General features: G+C 40.3%; 1 protein-coding gene across 1 annotated transcript; it reads left to right on the top strand.

Annotated features, from left to right (window-relative positions):
* The first annotated feature begins 17 nt into the window (after positions 1-17).
* Positions 18-12,333, top strand: LOC122304205 (uncharacterized oxidoreductase At1g06690, chloroplastic). Its single transcript, XM_043116322.1, has 10 exons — positions 18-419; positions 2,686-2,777; positions 2,903-2,943; positions 3,035-3,199; positions 3,299-3,321; positions 3,434-3,505; positions 3,731-3,898; positions 11,257-11,339; positions 11,413-11,475; positions 12,003-12,333. Exons 1-10 carry the CDS (start codon positions 206-208, stop codon positions 12,186-12,188), a joined length of 1,107 nt encoding a protein of 368 aa, XP_042972256.1. The 5' UTR covers positions 18-205; the 3' UTR covers positions 12,189-12,333.
* The last annotated feature ends 10,470 nt before the right edge of the window (positions 12,334-22,803 follow it).

The following is a 22,803-nucleotide window of genomic DNA, read 5'->3' as shown; positions in this document are numbered from 1 at the left end:
ACTGCGCACGTGTATATCTTAAGAACCATTTCTCCGCATTTCTGGCAGCCAACCAATTTGTTTCCTACCGATCACTCTCTACTCCAATACTTCAGAGCTCATAGCATTTTGCCATTTTTGTTAAATTTGTGAAAAACCTTTATCGAATTTAAGAAACCTATTCTTGCTGGAGTTTGTTATCCCTGGAGTTGTGTAATTCCAAGAAATGATGGCCGTGCATGTTAGTAGTGCGTGCTTTTCTGTGTCCATTCACAGGAGAGTTCACCGGATAAGAGCTGTTGCTTCTGAGGAATTCGCTGCTTTGAAATCAGCCGAAGAGAAGGTGAGTTTAGGCGCCTCTGAATTGAAGGTCACAAAGCTTGGGATTGGAGCTTGGTCTTGGGGTGACACAAGCTATTGGAATAACTCTGAATGGGACGGTATGATCCCTAAATTCGCTCAAAATGGGGGAAATAACGTTTCGAAATTCTTGAATTACCCTGTTGGAATTGATTCTTAATATCAGCTGCGGCTTTACATGCTGGTTTTCGTGCTGCTATGCTTCGAACTAAATGCTGGAGTCCATCTACATATTCTTTGTACCATTGTTTTTGGGTGTTCGACTATCATGCTATAGTTCCAACTCACCGTTAGAATACATTGTCTTTCCATATTGTCTAGGCTTGAGAAAATGAACACAAATTGTGACTAAGAATTATCTCATCTCTAAAATTTACAATTTCCTTTTTTTACGTACCAAAACATACAAGAAAACAGGAGTTTATAGACGAGATACTAGATGAATTTAATTAATGCGAAATTTTTCGTGCTTGTTTATTAAGAGAGTAGTTTTTTTATTGGCACCTGGTGTCCAGGAACAGGGAACAGCATACCGACTAATCCCTGGGTGCACAGGCGTTTGGCAATGAGTTTCTCACAAGTGCACTTTGGGTAATTCAAAGGAAAAATCTTCCAGATGGCCCTAGATATTGTTTGCACCCAAGGGGATTTGAACCTTAGACCTAGAGGAGCATACCCCCAAGCCCAAGGCTTTTACCACTTGAGCCAACCACTAGGGGTTTAGTTAAAGGCAATCTTCTGTTGAAGGAAACGTGAGTTAAGGCTAAAGTTGGACTTGAACATGTCTAGGAGGTTTTCTTTTTTGCTAGGTGTCAGCGAGGTTGAAGATAAAATGAAAATATTGGGTTTCCTAATTATTGTATCTATCTGTAAATATTCAAATCATATAAAGCAAGTTGTGTAAATAGCAAGGCCGGCTCTCTTGCAAAAGTGGAAGAAGAGCATTCAGCATTGCAACCTACTTGTAATTTTTTAAAGTAAGAGGTTTTGTCAATTAAAAAAATTTGAGTTTAGTGAGGAATATCAGCATTTCTTGGTATATATAGTTGGCTATGTTAACATTGAAGCAATTATAAATATAACAATTAGTTGTTAGGAAAATGAATGATTAAAATATGTTTCCAAATTCGAAAGTCGCATCAGTTTGAACTAAAAGCAAACATTAGATTTAAGGAAAATCAAAATATGCAGAAAAGCCCAACAGCGTCACATTAATTCCTGGGATGACTGAACTACCCTGGAGAGCCCATAAACCTCTACCTACTTAAAAAATGGAGTGCTAAATGATCCTTTGGTTCCCTTCTGCTCTTCCAAATGTATCACCATTCCAAAATTTCCTTCTCATGCTTAATGAAGTCTCCACTAAGAACTCCTAGGAAGATGTGTAAAAAAGTAAAAAGTGCTTTAGGAGGTGCAGGAGTGCAGCGGATACTCTCCCAACTGAATGTTGCTTTGTCTATTCCCCTCAACTTTGATAAAGAAATTTAGCCTTGGGTCTTTAACCTGTCATTATCTTCCCAACCAGTCATTTTCATGAGCACTTCTGATTTGAACCTATAACCATCTACCAAGAAATCACCCACCATTTCTCTGCAGAGTCTTTTTTTTTTTTTGACAAAAGAAAATACCGATCTGCCCTTCTACCCAGACACTTAAGTTTCCTGACTGTCAACTGTAGAGCATAGTTTGGAAAAAGTGCATGATACTAACGTGGCACCAAATATTTTCCAAAGCTCTTCCCTTTTGTGGTAGTTCTCCCCACAACTCACTTTCAGAGAGAAACTTGATCAAGATTGTGTAATCTTCCTAACATGAGACAATTCATAGGATACTATCAATTCTACTCCTATGGAGAAATGCATCTACACAGTCCCAAAAAGTCTGCTCTCCATCCTCTTCTCCACTAAATGCTACATTGACTTCACTACTTAATGCGATATTGCACTCTAACTCATTTTTTAAGCTTTCTAGCCTCTTGATACCTTTACAAATTCAGAACCTGAAAGAACAAAATCAAACCCTGCTTGACCTCTTCCAATAGTCTATCATCATAGCCCTAAAGCAGTTGGAGTTGTCTCTTTGTGAAGTTAATGTTCAAATAGCAAACTCATTTTCTAATATTAATGCAGTTAATAAAATTATCAGATTTTAAGATGCCCTCAGGACCTCATTTATACCTTGTGTGCACCACAACATTTGTATCCTCCTTAACATGGGTTAGATTTACTATCTATTGCTGAATTTATTTTCAGCTAATTCTTGGTAGTTAGTTGGGAAAAGATGTTATCTTATGTATGAGTCTTTGAAGACATGTTTACATTTGCTCTTGCTCTGTGATGATTTTAGATAGAAAACTGAAGGCTGCTAAGGCTGCCTTTGATGTCAGTATTGACCGCGGTATAACTTTCTTTGACACTGCTGAAGTTTATGGCTCTCGGGTGAGAAATATGTCTTACTATTCTTTCATTCTTATCCATTGAATGCACTTAAAAAAAATATTATCCGTTAAATGCAGTGAAAGTGTCATCTGTCTGAATAACATTGTCATTTTCTGTTCATGTAGCTATCATTTGGTGCCATAAATTCAGAAACTCTACTTGGAAGGTAGATTCTGGAAATCCATTGTGGTTTAGATTTCTACTTTCAGACCATAAGTAAATTTGAATTAACCTGATAAAATTCTACCCTGTCACAGATTTATCAAGGAAAGAAAAGAAAAGGATCCAAACGTGCATGTTGCTGTTGCAACCAAGTTTGCAGCTTTGCCATGGAGACTGGGCCGTCAGAGTGTCCTCAATGCCCTTAAAGATTCCCTCTGTCGCCTTGGACTATCTTCAGTAGATCTATATCAACTCCATTGGTCTGTGCTTTATGAGCCTTTTTATATGATTTCTGTACCAGTGTCCCTTAAATAAGTTTTTTGTCATCCCTAGTGACAAAGTGTTTTGGAAAATTTCAGGCCTGGAGTATGGGGAAATGAAGGTTGTTCATGTGTTACCACTGTCTCATTGAACAACATTAGCTAATAAAATCAGAAATTTGTACAAATCCTGGATTCTGAAGAGGTTTAGTTCATTGCAAAATCAATTTTCAGGATATATCAATGGTCTTGGAGATGCTGTTGAGCAGGGCCTTGTCAAGGCTGTAGGTGTTTCAAACTACAGTGGTATTTTTCTACCATTCAAATTATAATTTATTATACTTATGCAAATAAAACAATGCATAACTCTTTTTGTTTGAGCCATCATTTTCTTTCTTTATTTTTTTCCTGGTTTCATATAAATGAACGAAACTATCCAGCAAAAATTACAAATTTTAACATGCATGGCTTGAAAATTTTACTCCATTAAATTTATGGGACACTTATGATGAGCACTGTGTATAATTTCAGAAAGGCGACTTCGCGATGCATATGAGAAGCTCAAGACGAGAGGTATTCCACTGGCTTCAAACCAAGTCAATTACAGCCTCATATATCGGGCACCTGAGGATAATGGTGTAAAGGCAACCTGTGATGAACTCGGGATCTCTTTGATTGCATATTCACCTATAGCCCAAGGTGAATTGCCTACACTCCAATGGTCTTGCTCCATTTTTTCTTTCTGTGTTACATAGACTTCTTAATCATTGCCACCGAAACCCAAAGCTTAAGATCCCCAGTTGGCAATAAGATGTGCCAAGAGAAACATTGTATTCTCAATTTGTGTATGTTAGGCATCTCATCATGACTTTAAATGCTGTCGGCCAATGATGTAATGATGACATGAGCATTTTGACCAGAAATTTTAATAACAAAGTTGTATCTGAGGTTTGCAGGAAATTGGCTTATGATTCTGAGAAATCAACATTGGGCATTTCTTTTTCTTCAGCATTTCAATTTTTTTCTGTGGTTTCTATTGCTGCTGTTGTTTCAGGGCCAATGATCTAATGACATGAGCACATTGACCAGAAATTTTAAAAACAAATTTGTATCTGAGGTTTGCAGGAAATTGGCTTATGATTCCGAGATATCAACATTGAGCATTTCTTTTTCTTCTGCATTTCAATTTTTTTCCATGGTTTCCATTGTTGCTGTTGTTTCAATATATACTCTGTTCTATCACTTTAATATAGGTTTGGTTTTTGTTAACGGAAAGAAAAACAAATTCCTCTACACAAGCCTATGCTTGTGCACATGCACATGTCTCTTGCTATGCTTTCAATGATTCTCATCAGATCGTGCGTTCAATCTGAATCTAATCCAATTAAATAAGATCCATAAACAAAAAATAGATTTGACGGTTAAGGTTTGATTATAAAATCTGAAAATGAATATAAATGGATAAAACTTAACTTTATTAGAATCCAATTCAATTAGAAGCTGACTATCATGTATTTTGTTAACATATCTCGCATAGCTTAATTTATTTTGTGATGGGTAGTGCAAATTTTTCTCTCCGTACAAGTGCAAATTTTTAGCATTTCTGTTTTCAAGTTCTGCCGTCGAGGATGATTTGTTATTGATGTTTACGTTGACGGGGGATAGGATGGGTTTCAGGCGGGAGTTTGTGATTGATTCTAAGCTTTTTTCAGTTGTGAGAGAGGGTGGTTTGATTCGCATTACTGAGAGAGGAAGGAGGTTTAAACAAGAATTATTGTTTGGACTGGGGACTGCGCAATGGCTAGGTGGAGCTCTGGAGGGTTGTGTGACAGATAAAAGAGACGAGTTCTTTTCATCTAGGAGGGAGGGTTACAGGAGTTTTATTATGCAAAGGTCCTCAAATAGTCGTGGTCGATTTGTTAAGGTGGCGGTGTATGGTGATGGGGGAAGAAACTGTTGCATTATCATCCCTGAAGAGGAAGGTAGTAATGGCTGGAGTAAACTACGAGAGGTGCTGAGGGAGAGTTTACAGATAGTGAAAAACAGCCATGGCAAACCTGGTGAAGCTTTGAAGAGAGGGTGTGAGAAGGTAATTTCCTATAGAGAAGCTCTACTGAAGGAGGGGACGCATGCGGGGTCAAATGGTGCAGGAGGGGGTACTGTGCATAGAGCCCATAGGGATCAATCTAGGGAGACAGAGTGTGGCAGAGACGTGAGGAAGTTTTTGACTCTGGTACGCGATATGCAGGAGCAGTTGAGGATGGTGCAGGAGGAGGTGTCCTTGGTGAGGAAGCTGGTCGAGGCTTTTAAAGAAGGTGGGGAAACGGTGAGTTTTAGGGGCAACAATGTAAGTTGGGCAGGAGGGGGCTTAGGCTGGAAGGGGGGAGCGGGCTGGGCTGGTCGTGGGCCAAAGCCCATGGATCATAGGAGGGACAGAGGATATAAGGGGAAGGGCTGGAATGGGTTTCAAGTGGGCCGGCCCTGGGCTGGGCCCGGGCCCCAGCTGAAGACCACGACCCGGCAGGAATGGGCACGGGTCACGGGTAACCCACCGGGTCATGGGTCGGGAGACAGACTCCTACCAGAATCTTCGTCGTGCCGGCAACAGAATCGGCCGGTCGTCCATCAGACGGCGCCGATGACGCCGTCCGACCACCAGAAGCTACCAGAAGTTGCTCTCAACGTTGATACGAAGAGCAACCAACAGCAGAGCTTTGGGCAGAGGAACGAGACGACGCCATCGGTGGTTCCTTCTCCACCCCGACGGCATCAGAACATGCCGGTGGATCAACCAGCGGCGACGCAAAGCCGGGTAGATTTTATGGAGCCTCAGACCACGCCGATAGAGCCTCTGGTGATTCTCCCCTCACCACCGAGTGGTTGTACTCTTGGGGGGTCTGTGCAGAACCGGCCGACGGGGCTTGGGGAGGAAGGGGAAGGTCCGGCGAGTCCCCTAGGGGTAATCTGTGCTACTGTAACGGTGGAAAACAGTGAAGGAGGAGAGGAGGGGGATTCAGCCAGTGAACTTTTTCTGTCCGATGAAGAGGGTTCTCAAAGGCTTTTACAGGGGATTATTGAGCATGAAGGGGAAGGGGGTTCAGAGAATGGAGGAGTGATCTTGGAGGGGCAGAAGGATTTTAGGATACAAAATCCAATTCCTCTTAACTGCATGTATCCGGATCCATCTAGTGCTTCAGATTGGGTGTTCCAAACAGTGAATGATATAAAGGACATGGTGGGTCTAAAGTGTGAAGGCTATGAAGAGCAATTTATGGCATTACTCACCGCCATTGAAGTGGGTCATCAACAACAAAGGAAAACGGGGTCCAAGAAACAGCGGGAACTCAATAGGCTAACATGGTCCATGAATTCGGAAGGTAGCTCAAGTAGGGAGAGGTCAAAAGGGAAGGGGCTGGCTTACTCCAATAAATGAAACCAAAAATTCTATCGTGGAATGTCCGGGGTCTAAATGATGCCGGTAAGCGGCTTCAAGTAAGAAACTTACTGCGAGGTTGGAAGCCGGATATTGTTTGCCTACAGGAAACGAAATTGAAACTAGTCAATACAAAAATTATACGTAGTATATGGGGCTGTGTTCATGTCGATTGGGTGTATTTGGCAGCTAAAGGAGCATCGGGAGGAGTGGTGGTGATGTGGGATCGACGGGTGGTGGAGAAATTGGAGGAGGCAGTGGGGTTGTTCTCAGTGGCATGTTCTTTTAGGAGCATGATCGATGGGTTTATGTGGGCCTTTGCAGGTGTTTATGGACCCAACGCAGATAGTGACCGAAGACTTCTATGGGATGAACTAGCTGGATTACACAGCTGGTGGGATCTTCCTTGGTGCATAGGCGGTGATTTCAATGTTACAAGATTCTCAAGCGAGAGCTTTGGAAATAGACGAATGCGTCCAGCAATGTCAGATTTCTCGGAATGCATTTCTGAGTTGAATCTAGTGGACTTACCACTAGCGGGGGGCATATATACATGGGCGAATAATCAGACATGGTCTAGGTTAGATAGATTTCTAATTTCCCCGGAATGGGAAATTCACTATCCAGAGGCGTGGCAGAAGAGATTGCCTCGGTTGTGCTCGGATCATTGGCCCATCATGCTGGACGGTGGGGGGATTCGAAGAAGGCAGCAACATTTTAAGTTCGAAAACATGTGGCTGCAAACTGAAGGCTTTGTGGAGAGGGTCGGACAGTGGTGGTCTTCATACCAATTTCAGGGTACTCCTAGTTTTGTTTTTGCTGGAAAGTTAAAGGCTTTAAAACAAGATCTAAAGCTTTGGAACAAGCAATCCTTTGGTAATATCGGGGATCTCAAGAAAACAAAACAGTGGGAGATACAAGAGTTAGAAAGGGTTCAAGAGTTAAGGCCGTTGAATCAGGAGGAACAAGCCCAAAAATTAGCTTTGGTTGTAGAGCTCGAGAGGATCATTCTAATGGAAGAGATCTCGTGGAGGCAGAAGTCTAGAGCCTTATGGCTGAAGGAAGGTGACCGTAGCACTAAGTTTTTCCACAGGGTTGCCAATTCTCACAGGCGATCCAACAACATCGATATGCTAAAGATTGATGGGTCAGAGTGCAGGGATGTGCAAGCGATTAACAATCACGTGGTTAGTTTTTATGAACAGCTTCTTACTGAGCAGGTGGGGTGGAGGCCTAAGCTAGAGGGGTTGGCTTTCGAGTCCATTGGACCTTTGGACTCTAATCGTTTGGAGAGGCCGTTTGAAGAGGCAGAGGTGATAGAAGTGGTACGGAAAATGGCGAAAGACAAGGCTCCGGGTCCAGATGGGTACTCGATGGGTTTTTTCCAAACTTGTTGGGAGATCCTAAGGGAGGACTTAATGGAGGTGCTGAAGGAGTTTTATTCGTTTGGAAAGTTTGAGAAAAGCTTAAATGCCACATTTATAGCCTTAATACCAAAAAGGGCGGGAGCGGAGGACATACAAGAGTTTCGCCCCATTAGCTTAGTCAATGGGGTCTATAAGATCTTATCCAAGGTACTGGCAAATCGCCTTAGTCAGATCGTTGGAAAGATTATTTCAAAGCCTCAAAATGCATTTGTAAAGGATAGACAGATCCTAGATGCAGTGCTCATCGCCAATGAATGCTTGGACAGTAGATTAAAAGCGGGTCATCCAGGGATTATATGTAAGCTAGACATGGAGAAGGCGTATGATCATGTTAATTGGGACTTTCTAATTGACATTTTGGGGAAGTGTGGTTTTGGGGAGAGATGGCGTACTTGGATCCGATGGTGCATTTCTACGGCGAAATTCTCAGTCTTAGTCAATGGAAGCCCTACAGGTTTTTTCAATAGCACTCGGGGACTAAGACAGGGAGATCCGTTGTCACCATTACTCTTTGTCATTGTAATGGAGGCTTTGAGCAGAATGATCTCAGTCCTGGTTGCAAATGGGCATATGACTGGTTACTTGATTGGAACCCCAGGAGGGGGTAGTATTAACATTTCCCATTTGTTGTTTGCAGATGACACACTAATTTTTTGTGAGGCGAACCAACTCCAAGTTAGAGTTCTGAAGGCACTCCTACTGTGCTTTGAGGTAGCTTCAGGCTTGAAGGTGAATCTGGACAAATCAGAGATGGTGCCTGTTGGTGGTGTACAGCGTCTAAGACACTTGGCGAATACTTTGGGGTGTAAGACTGCTACACTCCCCATGACATATCTAGGCCTCCCGTTGGGGGCCCCCTCGAGAGCAGTGGCGTTATGGGATACAGTGATTGAGAGAGTAGAGCGACGTTTAGCAGGTTGGAAGAGAATGTACTTATCAAAAGGGGGTCGGGTTACGCTTATAAAGAGTACGCTATCTAACCTCCCAACATATTTTCTATCCCTGTTCCCTCTTCCATCAAGGGTGGCACTTCGAATTGAGAAACTACAACGGGACTTCTTGTGGGGCGGAATAGGTGAGGAGTTTAAGTTTCATCTAGTCAGGTGGGAACAGGTTTGTAAGCCCATCTCAAGTGGGGGGTTGGGCATTAGAAAGCTGAGAATTTTTAATCAGGCTCTACTTGGAAAGTGGTTGTGGAGATACCACAGAGAACCAGAAGCTCTCTGGAAGTTGGTGATCGAAAATAAGTATGGAGAATTATGGGGTGGTTGGTGTTCTAAGGAAGTGCGAGGGGCTCATGGTGCGGGTTTGTGGAAACATATCAGACAGGGATGGGAGGTTTTCTCTCACTATACGAGGCTTCGTTTAGGAGAGGGGAACAGGATCAAATTTTGGTATGACACTTGGTGTGGTAATTGCGCGCTTAAGGTTTTATTTCCGACACTATTTTTGGTTGCAAGCGACAAAGAAAAATCAGTGGCGGAAGTCATGGTGGTGATGGGGGAGCAAATTCAGTGGAGTATCAGTTTTAGCAGGGCTGCCCAAGATTGGGAAGTGGATACTTTTGAAGCCTTTTTCAGCCTTTTGTACTCAACCAAACCAAGTGCGCAGCTTCTAGATTCGTTGTGGTGGGTACCGTCGGGAAAAGGTATGTTTTCAGTCCATGTTTTCTATAAGGCTCTAACACAAGGGCAACCCTCACAGTTTCCTTGGAAAAAGCTTTGGAGACACAAGGCGCCTCTCAAAGCGGCATTCTTTGTGTGGTCCGCTTCATTGGGCAAGATCCTCACAACGGATAACTTGAGAAAACGAAGGGTGATCATTGCAGATTGGTGTTGTATGTGCAAAAAGGGGGGAGAATCTGTTGACCATCTTTTATTACACTGTGAGGTAGCTCGAGGGCTATGGAACGAGGTTTTCTGTAGATTAGACTTGGGTTGGGTTATGCCGGAATCAGTTGTGGCGGTTCTTGCTAGCTGGACAGGTTTAAGGGGCAACACCCAGATTAAGGCAATTTGGAAGATGATCCCGATATGCATTATGTGGTGTGTGTGGCAAGAACGCAATGAGCGGACATTCGAGGGCAAAGAGAGATCAAGGGAGGAGCTGAAAGTCTTCTTTTTTAGAACTCTCTGTACTTGGGCTATTGCTGTTAGTTTTAATGGCCAGAATTTACATGAGTTTCTTACTTCTTTTGATCCTACGTAGTGTAGGACATTCTTTGTACTGAACGTGGCATTTTGCCTATTCTTTTGAATATATCTTCTTACTTTTCTCAAAAAAAAATATCTCGCATAGATGGTAACTTTTGCTTTTTGCAATATGCCTTTTAGAATTTAAATTATGATCTGATTCACCCTGGCGAACAACTTAATGGGTTTTGCTTTTACCACCATTGAGTATGGTTGCTTTTAATTATGAAAAACTCTACCTACCCCCTTTTCATCCCACTATGATGAGGTGGCATTTCCCATCAACCATTGAATGTTTCTTTAAAAAAAATAAAGCATGATCCAGGGGTGATAAAAGTGTCACATTTTTACACTGTGGGATGAAAGTAGGATGAGAGTGTGATATGTAGCATTACTCTTTAATTATAGATGAAGTTGTGGTGATTACTCTGCATAGCAGACTTAATAAGTCAGTGAGTGCAATAGTTGTTAATTGAGTCCTGCTATTTGGTAGACAGTCACCCTTCCAAAATCAAGCCATTATCATCCCATGCTTATCTAGTTCACAGTTTATAAATTTACAATCACCCATCCAACATTGACAGTCTGGTAAACTTATATGAGAAAGAAAACAAAAGCAACTTCAAACAAGTTGAAACTAAACCAAGCAAGATTCAAGATATGTTTAAGAATTTCATCACGATCTGATTCACTCTTGTGAACAACTTATTGGGTTTTGCTTTCACTACAGTTTGTTAGAAGTCTTGGATTATGTATTTCACTTTCAATATATATGCTCTTCTTTTCTCTTGGCTTTCCATATGCACTTCACTGTTTATTTGTGTGCACCCTTGTTACAGCAAGTGGGGTGCTTTAATTCCACGACACTTGTAAGGTTATTTGTCGAAGGTATTCAATAGTTTAGAATGGTCCTGGTGTAATATTGTGTGTGATCCCAATTATGGTACATGGTTAAAAGGCGCAATGTCAGAATTACAAGATAAAGTATCTTTTTAACATATGTAGGTGTTCTTACGGGGAAGTATACACCAGAAAATCCACCAGCTGGTCCTCGCAGGCAGATTTACACCCCTGAATTTCTAACAAAGGTAAGAACCGTGGAACATAGTGAAAACCCATTACGTTCAAACTGCTTTGTTGAAATACTTCTGTGCTGTGCAGCTCCAACCTTTGCTTAACAGGCTTGTGGAAATAGGAGAGGGCTACAGTAAAACTCCCACGCAGGTTTGTTTTGTTTTTCTTTTAAATAGTGTGTCATATCATCCCAAAACAAAACTCTAAGGTTTTATCATGTAGGAGTAGTTGCCAAAAAGGTTCTAGTATGATTAGACTGCCAAAAGCTTCATGTAGGAATCCCTTGTAATTTGCGAGTGATAAGAGTGCTTTGCACACACAAGTATTCTTCAAAGTAATAAGGTTATTCCACAAGTACACGGCATATCAATAAGTTTATCTCTAAATCAGCAAGAAAAACCAACCAACCAACCAAGAAACAATTTCTACATGAAGTCCTCTGGTTGCGGACTTTATGGAAGGTAATAAATACCGAGTGACATCATACCATCTTTTTTAGTCATAGGTATATGCACTATCTCAGAATGTCTTTATCTGCTTTCCTTCTTGTGTATGCCAACTTCTACCCGGTGGCTTCATGCACACTGCTTTAGAGTTAAAACAAAAAACAAACTATAATTATGGTTATCATTATTTTCGCTGAGCAATAGTACTAAGATATGGGGTCCTCTCTATAGGTGGCTCTCAACTGGCTAATAGCCCAGGAGAATGTTGTGCCAATACCAGGAGCAAAAACTGCAGAGCAAGCGGAGGAATTTGCAGGTGCACTTGGCTGGAGACTTACTGTTGATGAGATAAATGAGCTGCGTTATTTGGCCTCACAGATTAGACCTGTAGTTGGTTTCCCAGTTGAGAAGTTGTAAATTTCATTATTAGCGTACGAAAGTATATTCCCTTATCGCCTAAGCTGTAAAATTACTCTCTATACGATTACAAAAGCTTCTGTATTGACTCATTCTGTTATAGTCTATCTTTCTTAGGAAAATTTACGAAGCCTTTTTCTCCTTTTATTTATTTATTTATTTTTTATAATAATTATTATTATTTTTTAAGTGAATCTTTTTGCTGCTCGCGTGAAAGGTACCTACTCAAAAAAAGGCAAAATACCAACGTGGATTGTATTTGATAAAATGGCAGAGTCAGGATCCGTTGGGCTCCCCATGTGCATCAGGGCTCAAATTTTTAGAGACCTTTACCTCTCATTCAAACATGAATGATTGGGTTCTTCCTAGTCAACAACCCCTCTATTACACAGTGAGACATGGTTGTGGAGGTCAGTCCACTAAACTTGAGAGGCTGGTCAGCCACCATGTGTGGCAAGAACTATCTGTGAGGGTGAATATCAAGTCAACCTCATGGCTGGTGAACTGCTTGTGTGAGGATTGCACCAGCGCAAGGGGATAGACCACCAATCGAGTGCGAGTGAAAGGCAAAGATGAGTCATTCCATTGATTTGGTGAAAAATAGTCATAGGTGCTCCAATGTCTAGCTAATCCAATATGTGGGTAAACAATACTACATAGAAAGCTTGGCAAAGATGTCCCATTGCAAGGTAATGAAGGACTTTTCACCTTATGATAGGCAAGCTAGAAAAGCCACCAAACGTGCGAAGACAAAAATGAGGAGCTGACAAAGCAGGTAGCTTGGGCAAAAGAAAGTTACTCGCCGGCAAGCAACGGTAAAGGAAAGACTAGAGCATATATGGGAGCTTTTTCGGAGTAATACAAAACCGTTCAAAAGGTTGTAGTGTTGTATACAAAAGCACACACTCCATTTGAAGAGTCACATCTGGAGTGGGTCTACATAAAAGATCACAACTCGGTAGATCATATCATCTGAACTCAAAGGTATGGTGTAATACCCATCCTTATGGTGGGTCCTTTTCATAACGATTTTGATAAAAATCGACGGGAATTACGATTCTTTTGAAATTTCTTTTCCATTCATGTTAGGATACAAAAGACTCCATGTCATAAATAAAATTCATTTTTCTTAATTAAATATTTCAGTTGAAAACATTACATTTCATAATTAAAGTTTCCAATATAAAACATCTTGCCTAGGCCTTCGTGCTCTTCCCCTTAGGCTATGCCCGTCCTGGCCTGTCATGCTCATCTTGTGTTTGGAAGGGCACACATAAAAACTAAAATGAGTCGATAACTCGTAAGTATTACTTCATACAATTAAAATATAATAACATAGATTTTCAGTCATGCATTTATCATTCCATACATACATATCTTACATAGCATGCATACGTCTTTCAGTTCGTTTGAAAACATTGCAAGGTGGAGTTTTTCTTTAAAACATACTTTCTTCTTTAAAATAGCTCTCCACGCATCGCTACCTTCATTTCTTGAAGAGTCTTTCCATGCATTTATCTTTTTACGTACATTCATGTATACATACATGCATTCATGCATTCATCTTTTCTTACTTGCGTACATTCATGCATCCTTTATTAACATGCATCCGTTCTTTTTTTTTCACTTTCATTAGCCATAGCACACTGTTATGCCCCGTGTACTAGGGTTAGCGGTCTTTTGGACCCGATTCATTCTGTACGGGTTGGGAATCCATTCCGTCAAGGTGCAGCACTGGGTGCACTACCAGTACTACTTATCCGGCATTGCAATTTGCTCAGTCCAATCCATTTATAAGTACCATTTCCATTCTAGTCCATGTGGCCCTTACGTATTTTCATACATCATGCATTCAGTCTGTTCATTCATTTTCAGTCATTTTCTTTCCTTTACAGTCCTTCAGTCCTTTACAGTTCTTATAGTTCTTTCTTACAGTTCTTATGGTTCTTCAGTTCATCAGTTTATAAAGTCATTTTAGAAAAAGTTGTCTTTCATGGCATCATTTTAAAACATCATCTTTCATAGGGACAGTTTAAACATAGGGCTGAAGCCTCATTTTCAAAGGGACATTTTAAAACACTTTCTTCGTGTCGTTTAAAGCATGATTTTGTTTCTTTTTGTAAAAGTTACTTTAAAAGAAATTTCTTTAAGAGAAAATTATTTTCTTTCTTTTTCATAAAAGTTGTTTTAGAAAGAGTTATTTTATTTTAGAAAAAATAGTTTTCTTTCTTTTTCGGTCCTTACAGTCCTTAACAGTTCTTACGTCTTTTAAAGCTTCATTTCATTTCCTTTCGTGAACATACATACAACACGTACTACTTATAACATCCATTCACATGCATACACGTACATACTTTGGGTGCATAAAAAGGGGCTGCCAAGAAGGGCTGCTACGTACTTATACTTGAAAACTTACGTTTCGTTCTTTTTTTTCGTAAAACGTGTCTTGTGGAGAAAATGTTCGTTTTCCTTTTAGATAAAAGCTTTCATCTTCTTCTTCGTTTGTATAAAGAAAACTCTAGAAGAGTATGAACGTAATACTTACTTGGATTTCATGCCATACTCAATCCATGCAGTCCATTTGTGTGCATGTCAGATGGCAACCTACATGCATACACATAACCTTACGTTATCATCTATCTAATGCATAAGTAACTATTCTAAAAAAATAGAACTATACCTCACTTGGAACACTCTACGTCCATCCATGGGCTCTCGCGCACCATTTACTATACTAAACCTTCGGGGTCTTATTCCTTAAAGCAAACCCACGTGATTCACCTTAGGGTTAAGATACTAAGACCTCCGTCTAGTATTTCCACAATCTGATGCATGATTCCGACTGATAGAGTCATGCGTCCCAACCTTAGACTATATACTCGTCATTACCTTCATATACCCTAGTCCATACTATATCTTCATTCCCATCCAAACAAGCTACAGGAATTCAAGCCAACTCTGAGGCTAAAACACCGTATAACCATGCTGAAGACAGCTTACCGATTATATATGGTGAACCTGTCTGACACACGTGTCTCGCTAGAGGCACATGTATCTCATCCCCTTTTATCACCTAAGAGTAACTTATAATTCCAATGAACGCTCACTTGTATAAACAAGCTCCATACTCCAATACCAACTTGCTTAGACCCGGTCGATAGGACTTTTCCTACTTCATAGTCCTGTACAAGTTCATCCCAAGACTTAATAGGAGAGGACTATATCCACAAATGCACCTCTGTCACGTTACGCATCTCGAGACTAATCCTGAGTCATGTCACGACTCCCATTATGCTTCCACTGCACGCTCTGATACTTTTCTACCACTTCCTTATACTCTTATCCATAGTCAACCACAAGGTGACACCTGTTGACCCGAACTATAGGCCATATCACCACTGCTTCGGGATACTGTTACACAGTTTCCACCACTTGACAAGAGGACTGCATCCAAAAATGCGCCTCTGTCACATTATGCATCTCGAGACAAATTCTCGAATAACAGCACGATGCCCATCATGCTTCCGCTGCACTCTCTAATACCTTTTCACCACTTCACACTTACTTTCAGCCACAAGTAAACCTCAAGGCGACACCCATCACCTTGGACTACAGCCATAGCACCATTACTTCAGGACACTGTTATACAATTTCCCGACGCTACACCATACACTCTACGCTTCTTTGCCACGCCATCCAATCCTTCGTGACGTCCCATCTAGTGTATCACAACTTAGTACACTTATGTGAACTCTCTTCCATCCACACTATGACAAACATCATTATGATACACGCCTCACGGTGCATTGCTACGCAACATGGAGCACTTATTAACACGATGCACACTACACGATGCATCGCCATACAACACGGAGTACACTTCACGCGCACTCCCTTCATTCTACGCCACACATCACTACAGTGCACATCACACGACGCATCGCTGCACTACACAGAATATGCTCCATGCGTGCTCTCTTCACACTTCACGCCGCATCACAACTACAGTATCCATCTCAAGCCCATACTCACAACACAATCCACAATACTACACAACCAAGCCCAACACTTTACTTTACAATTACTCAGCGAACTCTACAAATACTAACTACACAGTCTACAGTCTAACCAATTAACTACTATAAACATAAATAACTAAAGATAGAGGGTTATACCATCGACGGGATAGCCCGTGAGTCACTCGCTGCTCGTCATGATTAAAGCATCGAAGGAGTCGTACGTGGTGGTAACACTGCGTACGGTGGCTGTCCACCATGTAAAGTGGTGGTTTGGGCTTGAGGATAGCTAGGCGTGGCCTTGGAAAGGCTCATGATGGCCTCGTGGTGGTCAAAGGTGGTGGAGCACAGCGACATCATGCCGTGAACAGTGAATCCGAAATGGTGGGAGTTTTCTTGAGGTGGAGGAAGGCCATAGAACTTCATGGAAAGCTAGGGAAAGGTAGAGAAAGATGTGGTGGAGCTGTGGTGGGGAGGTGGTGGCCAAGCAGTGGCTCATGGCGGCCGATCGGCCACTTGAAGTATAACTCGACTTTGGAGAGTGAGGGAGAGTGAGAGTTGTACACAACTCCGTTGGCCATGAAATTTGTTGGGGAAGGTCATGCTGATGAGAGGAACAAGGTGGTGGTGGTGAAACACTGTGTGTAGCCGTGTACGGTGGTACAACCGTATGGCTAGTTGTGGAGACCCATCGGAGAAAAAGAGAGAGTTAGAGGAAAAGAAGGACATGAGGTGGTGAAGCCATTGGTGGTGCTTAATGGCTGTTTCAGCCATGTATGGTGGCTCAAGGAGGAGAAAATGGGTGTAAAACTCATTTTCTTGGAGGGAGAAAGAGAGAGAGATTGTTGCCAATATAGCTCACCACTGGTGAGGTAGGGGTCGATGGTAGGGGAGGATCAGGCTGGAGGTGGAGGTGGGGCACGACGGTAGAGGTGGCACCGGCTGGAAGCTTGAACTGAACGGTGTAGGCAACCATCACACGTACATTGGGCATGAGGGAGAGGGAGAGGAAAGAGAAGAGAGAAAAGGAAAAGAGAAAAAGTGAGGAGGAAAAGAGAGGGGCTTGGGTATTTAATCCTAGTCCTACGCTTTAGAATCCTCAAAATGATCTAACGATGAGTTGAAACACTTATTTGAAAATACGTAAGTGTTTTATTTTAATAAAACACTTAAATAAAATATTGAGAGGAATTAAGATAGAATATTATTTTATAAACTAAAGGTTATAGAATAATATTTCTTTATCATTATTTAAAATGATAAAGGATCGTTAATTACTCAAAGAGGATAAAATCATTTGATTTAATTTTAGAGTTTTCAAAGTAAAGTTAAACCTCTTAATATTTTAAAACAACTAAAATATTTAATTTAAATAATTATCCACAATTATAATATTTTTTTGAACTCATAAAAATATTATAATTGTGTTACTTTAAAAACAAACTTATCTAATAATACTGAAAATATCTCCTATAGATATTTCCATAATATTTAAAATATCTGTAAGTTTTAAAATATTTATCTTACTTTGAAATCCGCTGGATAACTTTTGAAACACGCCATCAAGGTACAACACTTAGGATAAGGCTCAGCACGTAAATCGAAGCTCAGCACGTAGACCGAAGTTTGATACGTAGATCGATGCTCATAAATAAAGAAGAAGAAAGAATGAGCAAATATCACATATGGTCCAACATCACATGAGAGACCCTCACTAGAAGAAAGACTGAGGACTAGACATAAGGCAAATAGGAAGGACATGCAAACCATGTCCTGCCAATCTATCTCTGTCATCCTACAGCAGGACGATTGAGACCAAATGACTCATATTTAAGCATAACTGGAGTTAAAAGTATGTCAAAAGGATATCTGAAGGTCTCACCCTATAAATGGGATTGGATAAGGGAAAAAATCTCACTTTTCAGATTGCAAACACCTAAGTATCCTTGGACTTGGATTCTTCAAAGAAAGCAAATGATTTCAAATGAGACAAAGAAAGGAGTAGCACAGTCGTAGGCAATGAGGTAGGCTTGCTTCTAAGACAATGTTGGGGGATGTGGGGTAAATGTTGTGAGAATGTTATGGAATTTGGCATATGTATACTCTGTAACCCCCTTCTTATCATGAATTAATAAATATTTTTGCCATTATGTTTATGATTATTTTTATTTCGTGTTTTCTGAAATCTTGAATACTATTGTTTTTGGTGATTTTTTGTGAGTAACCTTATCATGTGTCAATCATCATGAATAGGAAGGAGAATTCCTTAAACCATTTTATTGGTGCCTTGGCATGAGTTTCGTATGGGAAGGAGAATCCCCCGTGATGATTGAGGTGGGACAATATCATATTAGCCTCACCTGATAGACGAGAAGGAGAATATCCTAGGCTTATTGTGTAGTGTCTTCAAATTGGTTGGACGGGTAGACATTCCCTAGTACAACATGTATATTTGTGTGTGAGTGCCGACCTGTTTGGGATAGGTGAATCGGCTTGCACGTTGGTTGGGTGGGAATGATTCCCTGATTTTGAAAAGTGGAGCGGCTTCCCCTATTGGCTTTTGGGGTGACAGATTCTACTTGACAAACATATATGTGATGAATATGATGAGTTTTATGCACCTAAGAAAAGGGTAATTTCTCATCTCGGTGGTACTTATGCATAATGAGCTTTCCACAGAGGTTAACACCTCATGTGGTGATTCCTCCCTATGCTTATATACTTGTGTTTTATTGAGAGGGTGATTTGTCTTCATTTTATGAATACATGTATTTTTGCTTGAAGGATGATTCCTCACCACGTACTAATATTTGTATCCATCCATTTCATTATATGAAAATGTACATTGCATCTTCACAAGCATTATCTCTCATTAGCAGTTTTGTTATAACTACCTAACCTACCTATGGGTGTTGTCGATCGACTGGCACTCTTGGCACCACGGATCCTCAGTAGGTCCTTTACAAAGAAATGGGGAGCCACAATCTAAACCTGTAGATCTAATGCCACCCTCATGGTTGGCAAGATCCACCTATGCAAGTGGATCTCAAACTACAGAGAAGGGTGTAGAGTATAGCTCATGCGAGTCATTTTTGCTACCTACAATGATGGTCTTGGGGTGGCTGAACCACCCTTGAGATAGTTTAGCAACCACTTATTTTCTAACTTTATATATATATATATAAATATATATATATATATATATAATTTTGATATTATATTAATAGCCTTATATATATTAAATTAGTCTTGATATTATAATAATAACAATCTTGAAATATTGAATAGGTGGATTGTTTATATTGCATATTCCGTTGGTAATTGTATTTCATATTTCTCTATGGTGGAATGCTAAACTATGGATATTTTTTTTATTTTTATTAGCATTCACCTCAATTTTGCTATCAAGCAAAGTTTATCAACAGATATCCTTACTGAATCTCTCATGTCAACATCAATATATTCGAAGAATTTTGAGAAATTCTATCTCACAAGATGAGATAGAGAAGTGTATTGTATTCCAAATATAACAATGTTACAGAATAACCTTGGTGGACTTATACAAGGAAAGTTAAAATTATGTAACAAGACTAAAATAGTCTGCAGCAAGTTAAGCATGCACAAATAAACACAACAGTTGGTCTATCTATGTGGATGATTATATTGCATGACTCCTCTATATCCTTAGTATACGTAGTTGACTTGTTGTTCCAAAAATCATGAACCATGATTTTGGGAACATTGTTGTCACTCCCCCTCAAACATGGTTGAGGATCAGCTAGGAGGCCAAGTTTGAATATAAAGATTGAAACTGAGCCTTTGGAAGAGGCTTCATGAAGATATTAACCAGTTGATTTGAAGAAGATAGAAATCTGGTTTCAAGAGAATTAAGTGCCACCCTTTCACGAACATCGTGATAGTCAAGTTTAATATGTTTCATTCGAGCATGTAGAACTAGGTCAACAGTCATGTAAACAGCACTGAGATTATCACAGTGAAGTGAAGGTGGCTTTGACAGAAAAATTCCCAAATCTCGCAAAAGGAAGGAAAGCCATGCAAGTTCAATTAATGTCGATGCCATGGAGCAATACTCTACTCAACACTTGAGCGAGCCACTGTGGTCTACTTCTTTGCACTTCAAAAGATGCAATTTATACCAAGAAAAGTGCAAAATCCATATGAAAGACAAGTTAAGGGGCACCCTACCTAGTCTACATCAGAAAAACCATAGAGATCTAGACTACTATCAACATGGAGATGAAGTCCAAAGTTTGCAGCACACTTAAGGTACCTCAAAATTCGTTTAACAAGTTGATAATGGGCTACTGTAGGTGACTGCATAAATTGACTTGAAAAATTCACACTGTATGAGATATCAGGCCTAGTGAAAGTGAGGTGTTGAAGACCACCTAGGATGCTTTTACACTTTGGGGGGTCAGAAAAAAGCTAAGAGGTAGACTTGAAGTGTCAGCCTTTTAAGGGCATGGGTGTGGCAATAGGCTTACAGTTAGCCATGTCAAAACGGGATAGAAGATCAAGAGCATACTGATGATGGATGAGGAACATGTTCTAGCCTAACCTATGCACTTCAATGCCAAGAAAATGATGAAGGGAACCAAGATCTTTGTTGAAAAATTGTTGACTCAACTTGTAACGCCCGTCCTTGTGGTGGGTCCTTTTTGAAATGATTTTGATAAAAATAGATGGGAATTACGATTCCTTTTAAAACTAAAATATAATAACATAGATTTTCAGTCATGCAGTTATCACTCCATACATACATATCATACATAGCATGCATAGACATCCTTTTTGTTTTAAAACATTGCGAGGTGGGGTTTTTTCTTTAAAAACATGCTTTCTTCTTTAAAACAGATCCCCATGCATCGCTGCCGTCATTTCTTAAAGAGTCTTTTCATGCATTTATATCTTTTTATGCATATTCATGCATACATACATTCATGCATTCATCTTTTCTTACTTACGTACATTCATGCATACAGTCCATACATAGATATATACATTCTTTCTTAACATGCATTCGTTCATTCTTATCACTTTCATTGGCCGTAGCACAATGTTATGCCCCCGTGTGCTAGGGTTAGTGGTCTTTTGGACCTGATTCCGCCCATGGCCAAGGGTTGGGAATCTATTCCGTCAGGGTGCAACACTGGGTGCACTACCAGTACTACTTACCCGGCATTGCAACTTGCCCAGTCCAGTCCAGTCCAATCCATTCATTGGTACCATTTCCATTCCAGTCCATGTGGCTGTTACGTATTTTCATACATCATCCATTTAGTCCATTCATTCATTTACAATCATTTCCTTTCCTTTACAGTCCTTTACAATTCTTACAGTCATTTCTTACAGTTTTTACGGTTCTTCAGTTCATCAGTTCATAAAGTCATTTTAAAAGAAAATGGTTTTCTTTCTTTTCATAAAAGTCGTTTTAAAAGAAGTTTATCTTTTCATAAAAAGTCATTTTAGAAAAAGAAGTTTTCTTTCTTTTCGTTTAAAAGCGTCTGTTCTTGCATCTTTTAAAGCTTCATTTCATTTCCTTTCATACATACAATATGTACCACATATAGCATCCATTCATATGCATACACGTACATACTTTGGGTGAGTGAAAATGGGCTGCCAAGGAGGGTCGTTACATACTTATCTTTGAAAACTTAAGTTTCATTTTCTTTTTCTTTCGTAAAACGTGTTTTCATGGAGAAAAGTTTCATTTTCCTTCTTGAGAAAAGCTTTCATTTTCTTCTTCGATTATTTAAGAAAAACTCTGAAAGAGTATGAATGCAATACTTACTTGGACTTCATGCCATACTCATTACATGTAGTCCATTCGTGTGCGTGTCAGATGGCAACCTGCATGCATACACATAACCTTACATCATCATCTATCTAATTCATATATAACTATTCTAAAGTGAATCCCCATGATTCACCTTAGGGTTAAGACACTATGACCTCTGTCTCATTCTTCTATTTCCACATTCCAACGTATGATTCCGACCGATAAAGTCATGCGTCCCAAACTTAGACTGCTTATCCATTACTACCTTCACGTATTCTAGCCCATACTAAATCCTCATTTCCAACCAGCCAAGCTACATGAATTCAAGCCAACTTTGGGGCTAAAACACTACGTAATCATGTTGAGGACAACTTACCCATTATATATGGTGAACCTGTCTGGTACACATGTCTCACCAGAGACACCTGTATCTTATCCCATTTTATCACCTAAGAACAACTTATAATTCCAATGAATGCCCGCTTGTATAAACAAGCTCCATACTCCGATACCAACTTGCTCAGACCTGGTCAATAGGACTTTTCCTACTTCCCGGTCCTGTACAAGTTCATCCCAACACTTGATAGGAGAGGACTACATCTACAAATGCACCTCTGTCATGTCATGTAGCTCAAGACTAATCCCGAGTCTCGTCACAACACCCATCATGCTTTCGCTGCACTCTCTAATACCTTTTCACCACTTCCATATATTCCTAGCCATAAGTCAATCGCAAAGTGACACCCGTCACCCTAGACTACAGGCCACATCACCTCTGCTTCAGGACACTATTACA

Source organism: Carya illinoinensis, chromosome 3, assembly GCF_018687715.1.
Source record: "Carya illinoinensis cultivar Pawnee chromosome 3, C.illinoinensisPawnee_v1, whole genome shotgun sequence".
In the NCBI taxonomy this organism is placed as follows: Eukaryota; Viridiplantae; Streptophyta; class Magnoliopsida; order Fagales; family Juglandaceae; genus Carya; species Carya illinoinensis.
Note: the sequence above shows the minus strand (reverse complement) of the source record. Positions and strands in the feature narration are given on the sequence as shown.

Bases quoted from the DNA above. Each gene is read 5' to 3' on its own strand.
- LOC122304205 (XM_043116322.1), top strand. From the start codon at position 206: ATGATGGCCGTGCATGTTAGTAGTGCGTGCTTTTCTGTGTCCATTCAC. The intron at 3,506-3,730 runs GTATTTTTCTAC...GTATAATTTCAG, and splicing joins AGGTGTTTCAAACTACAGTG to AAAGGCGACTTCGCGATGCA. The intron at 11,476-12,002 runs GTTTGTTTTGTT...TCCTCTCTATAG, and splicing joins ACAGTAAAACTCCCACGCAG to GTGGCTCTCAACTGGCTAAT.